The sequence below is a fragment of the Budorcas taxicolor genome, chromosome 2 (assembly GCF_023091745.1).
Source record: "Budorcas taxicolor isolate Tak-1 chromosome 2, Takin1.1, whole genome shotgun sequence".
Lineage (NCBI taxonomy): Eukaryota > Metazoa > Chordata > Mammalia > Artiodactyla > Bovidae > Budorcas > Budorcas taxicolor.
The window spans coordinates 171,653,007-171,673,686 of NC_068911.1; the positions used below are offsets into that span (position 1 = coordinate 171,653,007).

At 57.6% G+C, this 20,680-nt stretch overlaps 1 protein-coding gene across 1 annotated transcript; it reads right to left on the bottom strand.

Annotated features, from left to right (window-relative positions):
• Positions 1–2,118: 2,118 nt before the first annotated feature.
• On the bottom strand, positions 2,119–20,039 carry SELENON (selenoprotein N). Its single transcript, XM_052659168.1, has 12 exons — positions 19,857–20,039; positions 19,074–19,191; positions 14,755–14,888; positions 11,794–12,006; positions 11,491–11,615; positions 10,778–10,915; positions 9,129–9,210; positions 8,322–8,510; positions 7,840–7,945; positions 6,660–6,772; positions 6,467–6,568; positions 2,119–5,042 (listed from the first exon to the last, which is right to left on the bottom strand). The coding sequence occupies exons 1-12, from the start codon at positions 20,037–20,039 to the stop codon at positions 4,872–4,874; spliced, it is 1,674 nt and encodes a 557-aa protein (XP_052515128.1). The 3' UTR covers positions 2,119–4,871.
• Between the last annotated feature and the right edge of the window lie 641 nt (positions 20,040–20,680).

Consider the following 20,680-nt stretch of genomic DNA (forward strand, 5'->3'; position numbering starts at 1 on the left):
GGAGACTAGTTACTTTACAATATTGTAGTGGTTTTTGCCATACATTCACATGAATCAGCCGTGGGTGTACATGTGTCCCCCGTCGTCAACCCCTCTCCCATCTCCCTCTGGTTCCTTTAGTTTATGCTTCCCAGCCAAGACCCTCTACAGTCGTCTCTGCACCAAGAAATGAGTCTCTTTCTCCTCTTGCCTCTTGCCCTCCAGTGCTTTGTGGCTTTCTTTTATTTAAGCTGTTGTGTATCACACACTCATACCCACCATGATATATTGTGAGTTGGTTGCTCAGATGGATAGCCCGAGAAGCAAGACACCAGAGGCATTGCAGAAGAGACCCACATTCCTTCCAGGCTCGCTCACGCACTCCCTTTTTGTGCTCAACCCCCCCGGAGTCTTGGTCACCATGGCATCCAGGCCTGGGTCACATGCCCTCCTCTGACTTCTGTGTGACTATGCCTGGCTCCCAGGCTGCTGTTCTTTGGCCTCTAAGCTTGAAAGTCCCAGCTGCCAGGGACAGATGGGCTTCATGGTGGGGAGAATCTGTGCTGTCACACAGGCCTCCTATCAAACAAACTCCTTGCTTTAATGCCCTATTGTTGCTCTCTTGAAATTAACAAAAAAATTTTTTTTTCAACAAGGGCCCTGCATTTTCATTTTGCACTGGACCCTGCAAACTATGTAGCTGGTCCTAGTCAGAGACTGTGTCCACCCTGATTCCCACTATACTGCAAATTATGAAAATTTGAAATTTGGTCCAGCCCTCTTTCCAGGATGAGAAATTGTTGCTTTAATCATCACGTTCCCATCCTGGGCAATGGCAGATCTTGCAAATCCATTCTAGCTGCCTTTCCTTGGATGTGGTACTGCAGTCTTTGTTTTTCCCAAAGATCCCTTTTACCCAGCACATGACTCTATCCCCCAGCAGCTGTGCTGGCTGCTCACAGCTGCCCCATTCTCAGAATGGAAGCTCTAACCTAATAAGTTACTCTACCTCTAAGCCTAGGAGCGACTGATACAAGGTACAAGAGGCCAGTTCAATTTGGCGGTATGGTTTATGCTCTAGAGCCTTTCTCTGGTGATCTGGCCAAGGTTTGGCTTTCAGATTCTATTTCTGCTCAAGTTTCTTTCTTTCCCCTTTCTTCTTCAATAGCCATGAAATTAAAAGGCACTTACTCCTTGGAAGGAAAGTGATAACCAACCTAGACAGCATATTAAAAAGGAGAGACATTACTTTGTCAACAAAGGTTTATCTAGCCAAGGCTATGGTTTTTCCAGTAGTCATGTATGGATGTGAGAGTTGGACTGTGAAGAAAGTTGCTGCTGCTGCTGCTGCTAAGTCGCTTCAGTCATGTCCGACTCTGTGCGACCCCAGAGACGGCAGCCCACCAGGCTCCCTCGTCCCTGGGATTCTCCAGGCAAGAACACTGCAGTGGGGTGCTATTTCCTTCTCCAAAGCATGAAAGTGAAAAGTGAAAGTGAAGTCGCTCCGTCGTGTCTGACCCTCAGCGACCCCATGGACTGCAGCCCTCCAGGCTCTTCCGTCCATGGGACTCTCCAGGCAAGAGAACTGGAGTGGGGTGCCATTGCCTGTGAAGAAAGCTTAGCGCTGAAGAATCGATGCTTTTGAACTGTGGTGTTGGAGAAGACTCTTGAGAGTCCCTTGGACTGCAAGGAGATCCAACCAGTCCATCCTAAAGGAGATCAGTCCTGAGTGTTCTTTGGTAGGACTGATGCTGAAGCTGAAACTCCAGTACTTTGGCCACTTGATGTGAAGGGCTGACTCATTTGAAAAGACCCTGATGCTGGGAAAGATTGAGGGCAGGAGGAGAAGGGGACGGCAGAGGATGAGATGGTTGGATGGCATCACTGACTCAATGGACATGGGTTTGGGTGGACTCTGGGAGTTGGTGATGGACAGGGAGGCCTGGCGTGCTGCAGTTCATGGGGTCGCAAAGAGACGGACATGACTGAGCAGCTGAACTAACTTCTTCAATCCTTCTTTTACAGGTTTTTCCTTAAGTTCACACCCTCAAAAAGAAAAAAAAATTACCTAATTGATGATAGATTTAACTTCAGAATCTTTCTCAACACAGAACACCAGATTCTAAAAATAATAAGTTCTCTAGGTCTATCACAAATTTATTTTAAGCAAGTTACTCAAGCTTCTGGTGACAAATAAACTAGTCCCAGAGGGATTCCAGCCATGCTCACTTGGCCATCTGCCAATTCCCAAAAAGGTTGTTGTTCAGTCACTCATTTGGCTCCTTGCAACCCCACTAACTATAGCACGCCAGCCTCCTCTGTCTTCCGTGATTCACGTCCATTGAGTCGGTGATGCTATCTCATCCTCTGCTGCCCCCTTCTCTTTTTGCCTTCAATCTTTCCCAGCATCAGAGTCTTTTCCAATGAGTCCATTCTTTGCATAAGGTGGCCAAAGTATTGAAGCTTCACCTTCAGTATCAGTCCTTCCAATGAATATTCAGGGTTGGTTTCCTTTAGGATTGAGTGGTTTGATCTTGTGGTCCAAGGGCCTCTCAGTTCAAAAGTATCAATTCTCCAGCAGAGGAGTGAGATGGAGAACAGAACAGAACAACATCTGGCTGAAAGGAAAGGCACTTAGAACCACCCTAATCTCTTCAATTTTTTTATAGGACACACTGGGGACAGAGGAGGGAAGTGGAGGAGGGGTGACAAGAGGGCAGCTGGGGGCCTCCCCCACCATGAGCCTTTGAACACAGTAGGGGATCAGGCAGAGGCATCAGGAGAGGATGCAGGAAGTACAAGCATCGCCTTCCATGGGACAAGGATCCCTCATCATGGCCTTGGCCTTCTTAGCCCAGCATGAGGGGAGGAGCCTGCTGGGTGCGAGGGCTGAATGTCTTCGGACACCAGGTGGCTAGTGGGATGGGTTACTGCCACCCAAGACGGAAGCACTGAGACAGGCTTAGTGCCCTCCCTCCCTTTAAGCTGCCTCCCAGGAGGGACACAAAGAACCTGGCCGAGCTTGCTGGCTCGCGCCTCATTTGCTCTAGAGAAGACAAGGGAACCTGACATTTTGGTATGAAAGGCTTTCTTTTTCGCCTCGGTGAAAACAGGCAGGGGAGAGGTGGGAAGGACAAGATGAAACACTCCCAACATCAAGACACAGGCTGACTGTCAAGCCCACCACCGAGTCGCCTTGGGCAAGTCACTTCGCTTTCCTGAGACTCAGTTCCTTCATCTACAAGACAGGAATGACGGCTACCCGCCTCGCGTCCTTTGTTGTGAGGAGTAAATGAGAAAATACGTGTCATCTTAACAGGGTGCCTTAGGCAGAGAAAGCGCTCAGTAACTAGCTATTATCGTGATACGCAATACAACATCGAGAACAAGCCTGTGAGGAAGGCTCAGTGTGGAAACTCTAGTGGCAGCAGGGGGACTCACAGGTGGGAGGCTGGGGAGTGCATCTGAGATGTTTGCCTTCCTTCCCCTTTCAGGCTGAAGGGGGAGCCCCCCGACCCAAGTGGGGTGGGGGAGTAGGGGGTGGGGGCGGGATACGTAGGGGTGAGAAGGGGCCTTCGTGAAAGCCCCAGGGCTCCTCATGGGTCTGAGTGGAGGATAAGGATACAGTTGGGGGTATACGGACCCTCTGGGGACTATTTTTTAAAAGTTGGTCGAGAAGGAGGAAGAGAAGGGGATGTTTCTTCCCACAGAAGCAACTGCAAAGACATCAAGCTGGATCCACCTAAGCTTTCAGATCCAGCCATCATGGGGCGGCTGCTGGGGGGACACCATCGCCCCCTTCTTTCTCCTCAGTGCTGGGGCTATCAAAAATACATATAAACTGTGAGAAAGTTCACATAAAAACGCTTTCTGCATGTATATAAAAAAAAAAAAGACTGGCCATGGTCAGTGGCTCGGGATGTGGACTCAGCGGCCAAGGAGAGTTGGTGGCCGCCCAGCGGTAGATAACCTGGTCTGGGCGGCCTGAGAGGTGGGACAGTGCCTGCTCTGGGGGAGGCTGCGACCTCTGGGAGACGTTTCTGTGGAGCTGAGGTCTGGGGTGGGGAGCGGATGGGGGCTGTTACAGAGACACTGGCTCCATGAGTCTCGCTGTCACCCATGCTGGGGTAGGCCGTAGGGGAAGCTGAGGCCCTTGGCCTCAGTGGACTCCTTGTCAAGGGCAGAAGCCTCCTTCACAGTAAACCTCCCAGAGAGCAGGCCTCCAGGAAGTCCTGAAACAGGTTCTGGGGTCCTTTCGTCAGGCTGGATTGAGTGGTCTGGAGAGCAGCAGGGTACAGTACGATTTCCCCTTCTGAAGGAGGGCTCTGCTCAGAGCTTCTGGAATGCTGACGTCACCTGGGCAGGGGACCCCAGGCGCAGGAGGGCAGCCAGGCAGGCCTCTGGCCTGGAAGAAGGCTCCAGACAGACAGGAGTGCTTCCTTGGCAGCCTCTCCCCACCCCAGGCCAAGGCTTCTTGATGTCTCTTTTGGAAGGGGTGAAGGTAAGGAGGGGGGTGGCCCTGTCTTTTTAGCACCCATTTTTCCCTATTGTTCGCCCTGCAAGGGCCAGGACTATGTGCCTGAGTGGGGGAGGTCTGAGGAGATGACCCCAGGCCGTCTCTTTTGGGGTCTCAAGCAGCTACCAGAGCCAGGTACGTAGTTAAAGGCTGGCGGTGGCAGCCAGCACTCAAGGTCAGCCAAGGACCCCTGTCCACCCACCTCCAAGGAAAAGCTCGGATGGCCGCCATTAGCTGACCCCGGTCCCCCCAGGCAGCCTGAGCGGGGGAGCGAAGGGCTTGGTGTGTGACACATGGGAAGGCTGCTCTGGCGCTCCCGGGAGGAGAGGCCTGTCCTGCTCCCTGTCCAGCTGGGGTCTCACCGGCGGCAGGCTCACTAGGGCTGGAGGATGGGCAGGCCACGCCGGAGGCCCTCCTTCAGGAACTGCATGTAGGTGGCCGTGGACGGGTCTTCAAAGGTGGACGAGAAGCTGAAGACGTGGTTCTCAATGTCCTCGGGCTTCATGGACGTGATGTCCAAGAAGTAGTTGGCGTTGATGTGGTGGACCTGGGGGAAGAGCTGGGTGAGGAGAGCAGGGGTGGGGGGCCCAGTGCCCGCTGCGGCCTCGACTTTCCTCGTCTGGGCAGATGACGGGCAGGCTGGGCAGGCTGGGCAGCCGCGAGCATGAGCGCCGCGGGAACTGTTCCCCTCTTCCTCCGCTCACAGGGCTCTCTGCCTCCAGGGCTCCACACCTCGCCCACCAGGCAAAACCTAAGGCCTTTCAATATCACCCCTCCCCACAACCTCGCCTCTGTGCCCTTTGACCCTCTTGTCTCTGATCCCATAACCCCTGAAATCCACACTCACTTCTGTCAAAATACCTGCCTGCCCAGGCCTGTGTCCCCATCAGCCTCCCACTCCAGCTAGTGAGTACCTTAAGGGCGGGTGCCCAGTAAATGAACGGGAGAGTGCAGGCCACCCACCGCCCAGGCGGAGTCCTGTCTGCCCAGCTCCGCCACCCGGGGCCCTGCTGGGCTGGGTCCACTAAGGGGGTTTCGTCCATGGACCAGTGTGATCTGGCTGATACCATGAGGCCTTCCCTTCCCTGAGCCTGAGACAGGTGGCTCAGGTGGCTTCCCTGGTGGCTCAGCTGGTAAAGAATCTGCCTACAATGCATAAGATCCTGGTCTGATCCCTGGGTCGGGAAGATCCCCTGGAGAAGGGAGTGGAAACCCACTCCTTGCCTGGAGGATCCCATGGACAGAGGAGACTGGTGGGCTACTGTCCGTGGGGTCGCAGAGTCGGACACGACTAAGGGAATGATGCTTGGGCCAACCCAGCTCTCGCTTCTGCGCTGCTCCCCGCCTGCTGACCTCCTACCCTGCCCATCCCCCAGGACTGAAGGGAGCAGCAGCTTGCTCAGAAGAGCAAGTGATGCTGAGGCTCACAGGTGGGCGCCTGTTTTCAGAGCCGACTATGCTTCTTCCTTATGCAGCTCTTGCCACGTCTCTGCACTCTTCTGAGCCTCAGTTTGTAAAAATCAGCATTAGTGATCACCAGTCTCATGTGCGAATCCTGCTTGAGCACGTGAGTGCTCTGTCAGGGGCCCTCAGGGAGAGCGGGGGTCTTGCCTCCGCCTGGGTAGTGTCAGGTCCTTTCTGCTGCCACCAGGCTTGCCCCCTGCCACCCCCCATCCCTGCCACGCCAGGGCTGGCTGCAATGGTCTGAGGTGAGACTTCCGTTCTGGGTCACATTCCTGTCCACTCTGCTGCCGACTGTGCCCCAGAGTGCTCCTGAGGTCCCCATTCTGAGGGAAGGTCCCGACACCTGCAGGCAGGCCGAGGGGACATCAGGGGATAACTGAGGCTCGGACTGGCTAAGAGACCAGCCAGGAGGTGGCAGAGTCAGACCGGGATGATGAGGTCTGCAAGCCACAGCCCTGGCTCTCTGCTTCCTCTGTCCGCGGCTGAGGCCAGGTGGCGGGGACCTACCACGGTGCCATTGGGCAGGCAGATCATCATCTCCACGGGGAAGCTGTACTTCTCCAGGTGCAGGCCGGCCAGCTTCTGGTGGGATGGGTTCTCCTGGTTGTTCTGCGGGGACAGGTGGGTATATGCTCCTGCCGCCTGGGCTCCACTGTCCCAGGGGCTCCCATGGGGCTCTTACCACCCACCTGCCGCTCACCTGCAGGTCCTCTAGCTCCTTCACCAGGGACCAGGTGCTGATGAAGCTCTCGTTGAGGAGGGCGAGGATGGGCGAACTTTCCAGGACCGTCTCCCGGAGAGTCCGCCCCGAACCTGTTCAGGGAGAAGCAAGGCCAGGACCCCACATGTCTCACTGGGATTTCAATCAGCACTAAACCTCAGGGACTACAGAATACTCTGTGCACCCAGGTGAAATAACAGTGATTCAAACAGTGCCACAGAAGAGGTACTGAATTCCTGGTAGCTGTAATTAACATCAGTAACATACTGGAATCCTGGGCTGAGACTTGGTGTTGGCTCCCACCTGGCCCAGGGGCTTGCAGACACTGACAGCTTCTTAAATCCACTAAACGCTGCCCCAGGGCCTCTGCACAGACTATCCTTCTATTTATCTAAAACACTTCCTCCTGTCACTCGACAAACCCTTAATCCTCCTTCAGAGTCTCAGCTTGTGTCACTCTTTCAAATAAGCCTTCCCTGATCCCCCCGTTACACACTCCTGTGCCACTCTGGACCTTGCCTTGTGCAAACTTGCCACACTTGTAGTGTCTGCCTTCTGCATACACTGTGTGCTCCCTGAGCCCAGGGACTGCTTCTGACTTCCTCGATGCAGGATGCCCAGCATCTGGCCTACGGCTAGGCACAGGAGGTATCCAGGATGTTTGTCGATTGGCTGGACGAGGGCAGGGGCACTGTTTGCTCCTCTTTGTAACCCCTGTCAGGCACCCAGAGATCTTTGCACCAGGGGGTCTTTGTTGTATTTTTCTGATTAAGTGAAAAGTGTCCAGGCTTTGGCACTATTTTTCTCTCACTTGTGTGCAACACTTTCCAGAGCACGGACACTTTCACATCTGTTTTCACAATGGTGGGAGGTAAGTATGTTATCCTTTTATTGCTGAGAAAACTCAGGTCTGGGAAGGAAAATCACTTGGACAAAGCCTCCTGGCTGAAGATGGCAGAGCTGGGCTCCTTCTCCTGAGTCCAGCAGCTTCCTCGGAGCTCAGCACAGCACCCCAGAGCCCTCACCCCACCTCCCTGCCCCATGCGGTCCTCAAGCAACCTCGGGCTCTGAGAGCAGAGTCCCGTGGTCTCAGAGCCTCCTGCACCCACAAGGAGTAACGCCGCCCTCCTCTCCCCACGGACTGCTGGGGTCTCCTCACCTCAGCAGGACTGGTCGTCCAGGGCCCCCCACAGCAGGATTGAGTGCACCAGCTTGTTCTTGGCCTTGGCTTGGTCAAAGGCCTCGGTGAACGGCAGGTAGGTGACCTGGGGCCAAGTGGGGACAGAGAGAAGCTACTGTGTGCGGCCAGGGTCCCACTGCAGGGGCTGAGCGTGTGATGTGCATGTGGGTGTGTGTGTATTTGTAGTGGATATGTGTGTGTGTGTGTATGCACATGTATGGATATGTGTGTACATATGCATGGATGTTTGTTGTGTGCGTGAGATGCTGAGCCAGGGGATGGCTCTGCCAAGTTCTGAAGGACAAAGGGGCGGCTCCCTGGTCCAGGCTGAGCCCCACAGGGAGGCAGCCTCAGCCACAGCCCTGCCTGGCACTCGGTGCCCAGGGCCCACCTGCCGCTCCTCAGCTCTCATCCCAGCCCCAGGGAGCCCGCCCCTGCCTGTGCCCGCTGTCCTGCTTCACCTTCTTGAAGGGGTACATGGCCACCTCCAGGCGCCGGGCTGCCTCCTCCCAGCTCAGCTCCTGCTGCCACTGGATCTCCTCAAACACAAACTGGAGGGGCTCCCCTGAGGGCAGGCGGCTGTCGATCAGGTTGCCATCCTCGTCCAGGATCACGGAGGGCACCGAGGGGCCCAGCGCCTCCAGCTCCATCTGGGCCAGGGGTCAGTGAGGGATGTCTCAGTGAGGGGCAAGAGTCCTCCAGGGGCCCCGAGAGACCCTCAGAGACACGTCACTCATCGCAGAGGTAGGGAGACAGGCCCAGGGAAGGGCAGGGCCCAGTCAAGGCTGTGCAGTGAGTCTGGTACAGAGCCCACTGTCCAGCCAGGGCTCCACCGAGGGAAGCCAGCTGAGGGCCCATGGCAGCTGCTGGACTCTGCGTGCAGGAATACGTGTCTTCCCAGGATCCTGCTTTGCCTGCCAGGAACTCTGTCATTCCCTGTCCTGAGGCTCCTAGCCAGCTGGGTCTCCCTGCAGCCAAGCTGAGAGACTCTGTGGCAGGGCCCTGCCACCAAGCCCCACCTTCCAACCTGGGGCTTCCTGGGTGGCTCAGTGGTAAAGAACCCGCCTGCCAATGCAGGAGATGCAGGAGACCCAAGTTCGATCCCTGGGTCTGGAAGATCTTCTGGAAGAGGAAATGGCAACCCGCTCCAGTATTCTTGCCTGGGAAATCCCATAGACAGAGGACCCTGGTGGGCTACAGTCCCTGGGGTTGCAAAGAGTCGGACACGACTATGACTAACCACGTGAAGGGACCACCTGTGCGCTCACCTGGGGTATGTAGCCGATGTCCACCTCCATGTTGCTGCTCTCACTGGCCCCATACAGCCACTCCATGTCCACATTCAGAGACCTGGAGACGGGAGAGGGCGCCCAGGGCACAACACCATCATCAAAGCCCATCAGACATCAGACTTCATCTCACCGAAAGCCTGACGCTGGCCCCATTTTATAGATGAGGACACTGAGACTCAGCAGGGTGAACCTAAGGTCTCAGAGCCACTGGGATGCTGACGGCAGAGCCTGGGACCTTTTCTTTCGCCAGGCTGCCTCTTCTAAAGGCATTAGGACCACACCACCCTCCACCGACCCAGGCCTTTACAGTTTACAAAGGGCTTCCACATCCATGGCTCACGCACTGCCCGCGACCCATGACTCTTAGAGGCAGCGGTCATCAGTGCCTCCCCCAGCACCTCGAGTGGGGCAGGAATGAAAAACGGGTACCATCCTCCCGCTGCGGGCCTCCTCCACCATCTCCAGTGGGAAGTCTGGCCTGATCATGTGCAACCCGCAGGTCCACCGCATGAGGGCGCCCCAGGGCAGGCTACCAACCACCTTGGGCCGGTGAAGCAGGCACTCCACCCCCGCCTCCTGCTCCTTCGGTTTCATCCAATCCAGGCCCCCACCTCCACCCCTGGGCTGGGGGCAGGCGTGCCCTGGGCTGAGCCCCCGCAGCACAGGGACATGCTTGCTGAGCAAGGGAGAGGAGGAGGGCTGCTCCTTCCTCATCATTTTCATATGGGCCCCTCGTTGCCCTCGGTAACCCTGAACGAGGATGGCAGGTCGCTCCTGGTCCTGGGTTCTCTTCCCAGGCTGTCCCGGCGACCCTGTCACTCCTGCCTAGGACCCAGCCCCCCATCTAGCAGATGAGGAAACTTGAGGCCTGGAGCGGGCCAGGGTCTTGCCCATAGCCACTGGTGCCAGAGCTGACTTAGCTCTGGCCATTTGGCTCCCAGCCCGGGGACCGTCCTGGTACAGTCACTCAGGCCCCCCTGGGTTTGCCATCTGGGACAAAGCTGGAAAGGCTCTCTGCGCCCCGTGTTCCCCCGACAAGAGGCTGACCCTGAGCAGGTGGAGCAGGCAGGCAGGTGGCTGGCATCAAGCCCTTCCAGAAGCCGCCCTCAGTCCCCACCCAGGGTCTGGGGTAGCAACTGCAGGCAAGGAGGGCCTGCCCCTTAGGTCTCCGCACGCGCTGTTCTCTCTGCTAAGCCCTCCTCAGCCCCCAGGTCGCTGCACAGATGCCCCTTCCTTTGGGAAAGCTTCCTGCACCCCCACCAGTCAGGCCCCTGCCCACCTGCCAGCCTTTCCCTAGGGTGCCAGGGCAAGGTGTGGTCATGAGTCTGTCAGCAGAATGAGCAGCGGGGCTCCAGCTTCAGGGAGGGGCTGCGGGCTGGTGCCTTAGGTCCCAGCGCAGAGCTGGCTGGTCACTCCATCATCCCATAAGCGTGTCCCAGGTGCTGCCTGGGATGATGGAATGACCACCTCCCTGCCCCCGACCACCTCATACTGCCTCCTGCGAGGTCAGCTCCAGGTGCTTCCCAAGAGAAGGGGCTCTGGGGAGAGACTGAGGGGGGCTGAACTCTGGGAGCTGTCGGGGGGCACATGGGAGCAGGATGCTGGGGTGGGATGGAGGCTCTCACCTGTGGTTGGGCACGAAGAGCCGGAAGTCACGGACGTGGGTGGCATCTTTGGAAAGGATGATGTGGCCGGTGAACTGGCCGGGGGAGAACCAGAAGGGGAAGTCGGGGGGCTCGCTGAGCTGGAATTCGGCGTGGATGCTGGAGGGAAGGGAGCCAGCTGGGAGCGGGATCCCTGGCCGAGCAGAGCTTGCCTGCCCGCCCCCTTCTGCCCCAAAGCCTGGAACCCACACAGGGATGGCCAGACTCTGGGTGGGGCAGAGGGCTGGGCAGGGGGCGGAGAAGTGTGTGGGGCAGGGAAAGGGCAGGCCCACAAGGCGCTGCCCTACCTTCAGGGCCCAGCTTCCCTGCGCCTTCCTTGGAAGCATAGCTGACCCTCCTCTGAGCTCTCACAGCCTCTCCAGGGGCTGTGTGACCTGGTGTCACAGCTCTTATGCACCCCCTTCCGTGTGGATGACAGTCACGGCCACCAGCCCCATGCTAAAGCACACTCAGCACTTTTTCCTTCCTCCTGGAGGAAGTCACCCCCTCCCCGGTGCGTGAGGAGGAACGTGAGGCTCAGAGAGCAAAGCTGCTTGTCCAGGCCCGCAGGGCGGTACGTGGTGGTGATGGTGGTGGCAGGGCCTGGCCCTGGCTCCCGGGGCTGTACCCTTCCGTGCTGCCCTGGAGTCCCGGGCCCAGGTGAAAGCAGGGATGGGGCTGCTAGGACCCCTCACCGGAACATCACGGTGTAATAGAAGTCGCTGATGGCGGTCAGGCAGGCCACGGCCCCCTGAGGGGCAAAACGGGTCTTCACGAAGGGCCGTGGGTGGAACATGCTCAGAAGCCGGTGGATGATGACCTGCGGGGAGGGCAGTGGGACCCGGGGTTGGCTTGCGGGGACCCCGCTCCCCTGGCTGAGTGTCGGCCCTGGACCAGGGGTGGGGCCGGACGGAGGTAGGAGTGCAGGGCAGGGGGCAGGCCGGCGCCTTGGGGTCCAGGTGCAGGGCTGGGGCATGGGGCCATGGGGCTGCCCTCACCTCCTTGCCCTTGGGCGGCGGTGGGTAGAAGCGGTTGTTGGACAGGTAGCCGGTGAAGACGCTCAGTTCACTGGGGATGATCCACCAGGGCTCACCCAGCTCCACGTGGCCCCGGGGCGGGAGGAAGGGCCGGAAGTGGCGGGCGGCAAACACGGCGCTGGGCGAGGCTGCCGTGGTCCAGTTGCGGAGGCCAGATAGGGCTAGGCGGGAGACCTGGGGCAGGGAGACCGCCAGCACGCTGGGCACTGAGAACCTCCCAGGCTGCCTGGAGGTTTCCTTGAGCCCTGAGCCAACCCCCGAACCCAGAAAACAGAGGCACTGGGAGGCTCCTGCTCTGGTCAGGACGGGGTGAGTCTGGCTGGTACCGTCCTGCCAGAGCTGAGGCTCACTTCACCCCTCCCAGCCCCCAGCCTGGGAAGTGGTGCCCCTGCGGCCCCTCGGGTCCAGCCCAGGCCAGACACCTCTTGGGAGGACAGGGGAATCGAGGCAGCAGGAGGGTCACCTAGGACTGGAACAGGGGGGCTCTGTGTGGTAGGCCCTGACCACCTCTGCCCGCCTTTCAAGCCCAGGTCCCACTTCCCTCTTGTGCATAAGCCAGCAGACCAGCGCCGTGTGCCCCCGGCCCGCCCTGGGCTTCCTCACCCCCTCCGCCTGCCCTGCTTTCTGCCCCCTTAGCTCCCCCTCCAAGTCTCCTCCCTGCAGCTAACATCCTGGGTGACAAGAATTCAGGAGTCTGTGGGGGAGCAGAAGCCACCTTTGGGTGAAATCTCTAGGGGCAGGGGCAGGATGAGACCACAGAGGAGGGGGAGGAAGGGCACCGCTATTTCAAGCATAGGCTGGGCCATGCTGGCTGGGCACCCCGGGCCCAAGGCCTCCCCTGGCCATTTCCTCATCAGTAATCCACCCCAGTGCTGTTGGATGAGTGACGGGCAGCGGGGCGCGGGGGGGGGGGTCAGGCACTGTGCAGGCCTAGAGCAGGAGGAGGCCCTGGACCACACAGGTCCCCTGGTCAGAGCCCCACCTTCGGTGGCTCTTCCCCGCCCTTACCGGTCACCAACAGCAGCTGCCACGACAGTGAGTGCCTGGCCCCGCTCAGGGCTCCCAGCCGCCAGAGAGCTGTCCCACCTTTGACAGTAACAAGTCCCCTCCTCCACCTCCCTGGTGAGGGGCCTTGGGCTCAGGGAGACCTGGAGAGGCGGGGCATAGGGAGCAGAGAACAGGGCAGGCAGGGGGGTGAGGAAGCCCAGGGACAGCAGGGGCACCCGGGCTTTTGGTCTGCTGGCATACGCACAAGCTGAGGTGGCGAGGGGAGTTCTCAAAGCAAGGCTGGCCGGCTGGGGCCAGGCGGAGCCTGTCTGCCTGCTGGTCCTGCTCACAGGCTTCGGAGCTCTTGGGGAGTGGCCTGCAAGGTGGGGCCTGAGCTAGGGAGGCAGGGCTGGGGTCTTCCAGACCCCACCTCCCCTGTTAGTGCAAGTGGGCCCCTGCACGGGTTCTCTCCGCTCAGTGGGAGGGACTCATCTGCTCAGACAGCACTCCAGCCCATCAATGGTGGACCTTCTCCACCCAGACCATGCTGGACTCTCCCCCAGATGTCCTCAGGAACCTCACCTCCAGCAGTCCAGACTGGCCCCATACCCTCCCTACCAGACCCGCGCCCCTCCTCCAGCTCCCATCAGGCGATGGGTCCCCCACGCACCTGGCCACCAGCCAGAAGCCTGAGATACCCCAACCACCCCTCCCCACCCCCTTCCTTTAGGAGCCCCGTGCTGCCTTTCTTCCCTCCCCAGCATCCCTCAGGTGGTCCTTCTTTTCCATCACCAAGGCCTCCCCTTCCCTCTTCCTGTCTTCCCATCCCTCCTAGGAACTGGTCTTTTTCCCTTCCATTTCTTCCCAGCTGCCGGCCTGGAAAGCCTAGATCTGATGAGGGATGTCTCCTATTTCAAAACACACTATGGTATTTGGCTGCTGCAGAATGAAGGCCAAAGTCAGGCAACTGAGCCCCTGGGCCATCAGGCAACTTCTCTTCCAGTCCCACTGATAGGGATGCCCCTGCCCGGGGTCCAGTCAACCCCTCTCTCTGCCCTCGGGGTCCTGCCAGGCATCTCCTGCCTTCAGGCCTTTGTCTATGCTGAAGTGATGGTTCAGCTGAGACACAAAGGCTGAGCAGGTGTGGGCAAGGCAAAGAGAAAAGGCGTTCTTGGTTGAGGGACCAGCATGTGAGCTAGCTCACAGGTGGAGGAAAGTCTGGACATCTGGAGCCATGGACAGCTGAGAGGAGAGAGCGGGGGAGTGAGCAGGAAAGGCAGCAGGGCCTAGGGATGCCAGATCCTGGGAGGGTTTGAGACCTTGTCCACAGGGCCTTGGGTTCAGGTGGGGCTGGTTAGGACGGCACTTGTCAGGGTCATTCCCCACTCCAGAGCCCCTGCCAGGGACTAAACTTCAGGTCCAGTTCATTGGAGCTCAAGAGAGCACCTGTCAGGGGCCAGGTACTGTGCTAGGGCCCTGGGGATGCACAAATGTGTGTCACAGGCCTTGCCCTGAGGAAATCGCAGCCTTGGAGTGGAAGACTGACCTGTAGAAAGTAACGATCATAAGCAAGTTGTCTGCATCAGCATGGTCTCTAGCATACCAGCTGTTTCCTCCAGCCAGATCCTCCCTACCCTGTGGACACTGGCCTGAGCCTTCGTCCCTTGCAGTTGCTGTCAGAGGTCATTCCCTCTAGGAAGCCATCTGGGTCACGGGTTCATGCTTATCCCTCCTAGCTCCCCTACCAGACTGGGGGCCTGGACGGTGGGACAGGGCCTGGCATGCTGGGTGCAGAGGGCACTGGATGAGGGAGGGAAGGGAGGGAGGAAAGATGAGCAGAGCACAGACCATTCTCAGGAGGCGAGTACACACAGATGGTTCCCCGTCTCTGGTCCTGTCTCTGGGAGGCCCCCTGCCCCTCCTGCCCCAACTTACCCCTAGGAACCCATCTTTGCTCTTGGTCATGGACTCAGGGAGCAGAGGCTGGAATCGGGCTTCTATGGTGAGAGTCTCCTCGCTGGGGTCAGGGGGCAGCTCCTCTTCCTCGTAGTTGGCCGTAGGAATCGACCCTGTGAGACACAGGCCAGCGGACAGGGGTCCTCCCTTAGACGGCAGGGCCTTACTTCCTAGGATGGTCCGCATGGGCCAGTGATTAAGGAAGCCATGCTTGGGAGGGATGGGGGTGGGAGGTTGTAACAGGTAACAATCACCAAAGTAACAATATAGATTACATCATTTATCAAACATATACAAATAAATTGTATATGTATTGGGCTAGCCCAGAAGTTATTTGGGCTGGTGGCTCAGACGGTAAAGTGTCTGTCTACAATGCGGGAGACCCGGGTTCGATCCCTGGGTGGGGAAGACACCCTGCAGAAGGAAATGGCAATCCACTCCAGTACTATTGCCTGGAAAATCCCATGGACGGAGGAGCCTGGTGGGCTACAGTCCATGGGGTCGTGAAGAGTCGGACACGACTGAGTGGCTTCACTTTCACTTTTCACTTTCATGCACTGGAGAAGGAAATGGCAACCCACTCCAGTGTTCTTGCCTGGAGAATCCCAGGGACGGGGGAGACTGGTGGGCTGCCGTCTATGGGGTCACACAGAGTCGGACACGACTGAAGCGACTTAGCAGCAGCAGCAGCAATATGATATACAAAGTGTACGTATAATGTATACAACATAGTATATCCCGCATATACAATTTCTCCTATATATATCACGTTTTAGTTTCACAGTAGTCCTGTGAGGCAGTATTATCAATTCCATGTTACAAATGAGAAACTGGAGGCTCAGAGAGTTGAAGTCACTTCCCAAGGACACACAGCCAGGCCGGGTATGAATCAGGATTCAAACGTGGGCCTGTTGTACCCTAAACCTGCAATCAACCACAACTCTCTTCTGGGAACATTAAGATCTCCAAAGTTTCCTCAAAGGCTCAGGAACCAGATGACCTGGGTTCAAGTAGCAGCCCCACCCCTCATCAGCTGCGTGGTAGTTGGCCCAGGGGCCTGTTATGAGGATTAAATGAGGTAATCCAGGTGGTGTTAGCACCAGGCCTGGTACAGAGTAAGCCATAATAAACATCAGCTGTATGACTTATTACCAATGGTTTCAGGGTTGGGGATCCACAGGGCTAGGGCTCAAACCTAATTCTTACCCTAAAGTGTGCTCCTTCTACCAGGCCAGGCTGGCTGATCCCCTTCCCTCAGCTCATCTCTGGGGTGAGGTCAGCTCTATTTCCTGGACTATTTGGGGGGCAAATCCCTCAGCCCTTCCGGGAGCTCATGCTACTATGCATGTCCGGTCATGGGGGTCTCATGGAGAAGCAAGGGCTGCTCGGAGAGGTCAGGGAACGTGGAATCAGGCAATCTTTGGTGTCACAGAAAGAGCGCTGATCCTGAAGTCAGGAGACCTGCTTTTCCCTGATTTCCTGGGTGGCCTGTTTCCCCATCGGTATAAGGAGGGGCTGGACTGACAGTAGCTGAACTTGATTCATTGGATCTCTTCCTGCTCAGAGACCTGCCAAGTGTGTAGTCTTTCAAATAGCAGGGAGGGGCCCCATGACGCAGATAATGGAATGAAGCATGGGTGGGTCTTGCCATGACTGCTCTCTTGGGGGCAGAGACCATTGCTTGGCGTTTGTTGACGGATCGACAGACTGGATGGGTACATTCAAAGGAGTGCTTACCCAGGAATCGCTGGAATCACCAGGATGCCTTTTTAAACTACAGATGCCCAGAACCCCCTGAGTCAGACCTACTGGGTCAGTCTCCAAGGGCTAGAAACTGGAGAAAGTGTGCTTTTGATTAGCATCCCACCCTCCCACCCCCAGTGGCTTCTGATGGAAACCCCTGTTCCAAAGCATCCCAGTTACGTCTGCATTTCTAAGTCAAGGCAACAAAATTTCCAAACAGCAATCTGGAAACCTCAGAGGAACGGAGCAACAGGATTATGTAGGGTTACTGGTCAGCTTCCTTATCCAATCATTTTACTGTTATCACAGATAATTCTGAATAATAATGCCCTGCGTGTTGTGGCTTTTTGGTTTTTAAATAAAAAGTTGTATTTCCCAACTTATACGTAAACTTTGCTCACTATAGACAATTTGTAAAAATGTTAAGCTACAAAGCAGAAAATTAGGCATACATAACTGTACCACCTAGAGGGGACTGTTTGCCTCTATTTCCTACTTAGATTTGGTGTTTCTTTTTGGTTTTATTTTTTGTTCATCCGACAGCTTGGTCCAGTTTTGTACTCACAGTGGCTTAGGTGGTAATGCAGGGAGAGATTATTTTCCCCGATGGAGAAAAAGATTTGTGTAAAAAAACTAAAAGCATCCCCAAGCTCAGCAAGCTTGGCCAACATGTCATTATGAGGGAACTCTGGCTCTCCAGGTGCAGAAAAGGACAAGGATGTGGCTGTGTGGCTGCTCGGAGCAGTGCGTGCAAAATACGAAGTCAAAGCAAATCCGCACGGGACTGACCTGTGTACTTGCCCATCTGCTTTCATGACAGAACCTGACTGCCCCTGGGAGGCACTGACACGTCTGCTCCACCAAATTAGCATTTTTCATCTGACTCTTCTCTGACAGGGACTGTGCCACCGGGCCGGGACTAAGCTGACCTACCCAACCCCATCCTGAGACACAGAAAGCCCATCTCGGACCTGAGGCGCTTACTTGCCTGAGAGCAGCTGGTATCTCTTTCTGTCTTTCCCATCTATTGACCTACTTACACCAGGCGATCTTGGTAACAAGTAGATGCCCAAGATCAGAAGTTCAAGAAACATCACAAGATATGGACACAGAGGTTAGGCTGGTGATGGAGTGGTGGAAGAGACATTTTATAATTCATTAGAATGCTTTAGCTCATCTTTACAACCGAAATCAAATTACATCCAGGCAAAAACAGGTGACAAAGTAGGATAGGAATCTGACAGTTCCCCAGGAAAGTTTAATATTTAGTAGTAATAGCAATAGCTCCTGTCTATTGATTATCCAGGCTTCCCAGGGGGCACATTGGTATAAAGAATCTGCCTGCCAATGCAGGAGATGAAGGAGACTCGAGTTCAATCCCCAGGCTGGGATGATCCCTTGGAGTAGGAAATGGCAACCCACTCTAGTATGCTTGCCTGGAACATTCCATGAACAGAGGAACCTGACAGGCTACAGTCTGCTGCTAAGTCGCTTCAGTCGTGTCCGACTCTGTGCGACCCCATAGACAGCAGCCCACCAGGCTCCCCCGTCCCAGAGATTCTCCAGGCAAGAACACTGGAGTGGGTTGCCATTTCCTTCTCCAATGCATGAAAGTGAAAAGTGAAAGTGAAGTCGCTCAGTCGTGTCCGACTCTTCGAGACCCCATGGACTGCAGCCCACCAGGCTCCTCCGTCCATGGGATTTTCCAGGCAAGAGTACTGGAGTGGGTGCCATCGCCTTCACCAGGCTACAGTCTACAGGGTCGCAAAGAGTCAGACACAACTGAGCACACACACCACGCCACTGACCATCTACTGCACTTTGCAGACGTTTTCTCTAATCCTCAAATCAGCTGGTGCAGGACCTGAAGACAGAGGCTCCCTAATCCTCGCCCTGCACCCTCCTCGCACCTTTCCTTCCTAGGCAGGCTGGAGAGCCTTCCTCTCCCCAGTCTCTCAAAGTATACACGTGAGGATCAGGTCAGCATCCATCTCACAGGCACTGCTAAGACATAACTCAGAAGGTGCTTAAAGTGAGTCTGGTCCTGGGAAAGTGGTCAGAGAATGTTAGCTTGTAATATTCACCCGTGAGGAGAACAAGCTCGGAAAGGGGTGTGTATGCGTGCATGTGTGTGTACTCATGGTGAGGCAGCTTGCCCCAACCACCCGCTAGAAAGTATCTCTAAAGCCCAGGGCAGCTGAAGGTGCTTCAAGTGATGTCCGGTCCTGAGCAAGGGGTCAGAGAATGTTAGCTTGTAATCTTCACCTGTGAGAACAGGCTCAAGCATGTGTGTCTGTGTTTGTGTGTGTGTGTCTGTTTGTATATGTGTGTCTGTGTCTGTGTGTCTCTGTGTGTCTGTCTGTGTGTGTGTGTCTTTGTTTGTGTGTACTCATGGTGAGGCAGCTTGCCCAAACCACCCGCTAGAAAGTATCTCTGAACCCCAGGGCAGCCGCCTCCTACTCCAGGCAGTCCTCCTGCTCAGAGCAGACACAGAGCAAGAACCAGAGGGCGGTGCCCCAGGTCCCTCCTCCCGGGTCCCCAGCCTCTCCTGGTACCTGTCAGCTTCTCAGCAATGGGCTTGAACTCCTCGGGGCTGATGTACATGTCGCGGTCAGTGTCCAGGGAGGAGAAGAGGAAGAGGCCTTCTGTCCCCAGGGTTTTCAGTGCTGAATCCTGCTTGGGAGGAGGCTCTGGGTTGAGCAACCGGATACCCACTGGTATCCCAAACCGCTCTCGCCACCACCTTCCCGAGTTCTTTCAGTCCACCCATCTCCGAAACATCTGTCCAAATGCCACTTCTGCACGCCCCAGAGCCCAGGTCCCCCGTTCCCATCCCTCTCGGTCCCTGCTACACTCCGAGCCTTCGTCCACTGTCCCCTCTCCGAGTGCCCGCTTCGTATCCGGATCCATCTAGAGTCACCCTCTTGGTCCACCCATCGTCCTCCCTGGTCTCCCCTCCCCACCGTCCCAGCGCCCCCGGCCCCGCCCGGATGCTCGGGTCCCAGCTGCGCTCAGTGCTTTGTCTGCGGTGAACTGTCCTAGTCACCCGTCCGCCCGCTCCCCTAGGAGCCGTCCCAGCTCCGGCCTCACTCGGGGCCAGTCTGCTCACCCCCGTCAGTCCTTCCTAGCCCGCCCGCTCTCTGGAGCCCCCGCCTTTCCTTCCCGGCCGCCCTCCCGGCCCTGCGGCCCCGTCCCCCTCCGGTCAGGCTGCCCTTCCATCCCCGCCCCGTCCCCCACCGGCCCCCGGCCCCTCGGAGCCCTGCCCGTCGGCGAGCCCCGCCGCCCGGGCCCACCCGAGCGTCCCCGGCCGGCCGCCGCGCCCTCCCGCCGACTCGGACCTGCCTCGCGGCCGCCTGGGCCTCGCTGTAGCGGCCGAAGGCCCGGGCGGCGGCGGCGGCCGCGGCGGCGGCGAGCAGCGCCCCGAGCAGCGCCAGGGCGCGGGCGCGGCGCGGCGGGGGCGCGGGCGGCGCGGCGGGGCCGGGGCCCGGAGGCCCGCGCTCGCCCGGCCGGGTCCGGCCCATGGCGGCGGCTCCGGGCGGGGTGGCCGCGGACGCGGAGCCGCGGCGGCGCGGGCGCGGGCGGGGCCGGGGCCGGGCCTGGGCGCCGGGGCGGGACGGGCGGGGGCGCTGGGTCCGGCGCACGGCGGCGCTGCTGGCTCGCGAGTGCAGGGAGGGAGGCGCGCCGGGGCGCCTGCTCCACACACCCTACCGGCCGGCGGTGTCTCCTTCCTTCACTTTCCTCTCCCCGAACGAAACCGGGCCTCCGCGTCCCGCCTAGCCTGGAGGAGCCCGGGAGCACTTCCAGGCCGAGCACCGCGAGGAGATGCGAGGGAAGCCAGAGGCGGGCCGGGTACCCAGTCTCCCCGCATCCCACCCTGCCTCTTATCCGACCTGCTTTCTGAAATGTCTCCAGTCATCGCGCAACAGAAAACTACCCAAGTTCAGCCCTCCCTGTTTCTCTCATGGTCCTGCTGGAAGACCACCTCTGCAGATTCACCAGGGACAGGAGCTACCCGTGTAAGGACAGACGGGCGCAGCGCTGAACCCTCACCTGCGGGGCCCGAGCTTCTTCACCTGTAGGGAGGATTCAGAGAGGCTCTTCTGTGGGTTGGTTGGTGTTGTTCAGTCGCTCAGTCGTGTCCGACTCTTGGCGATTCCGTGGA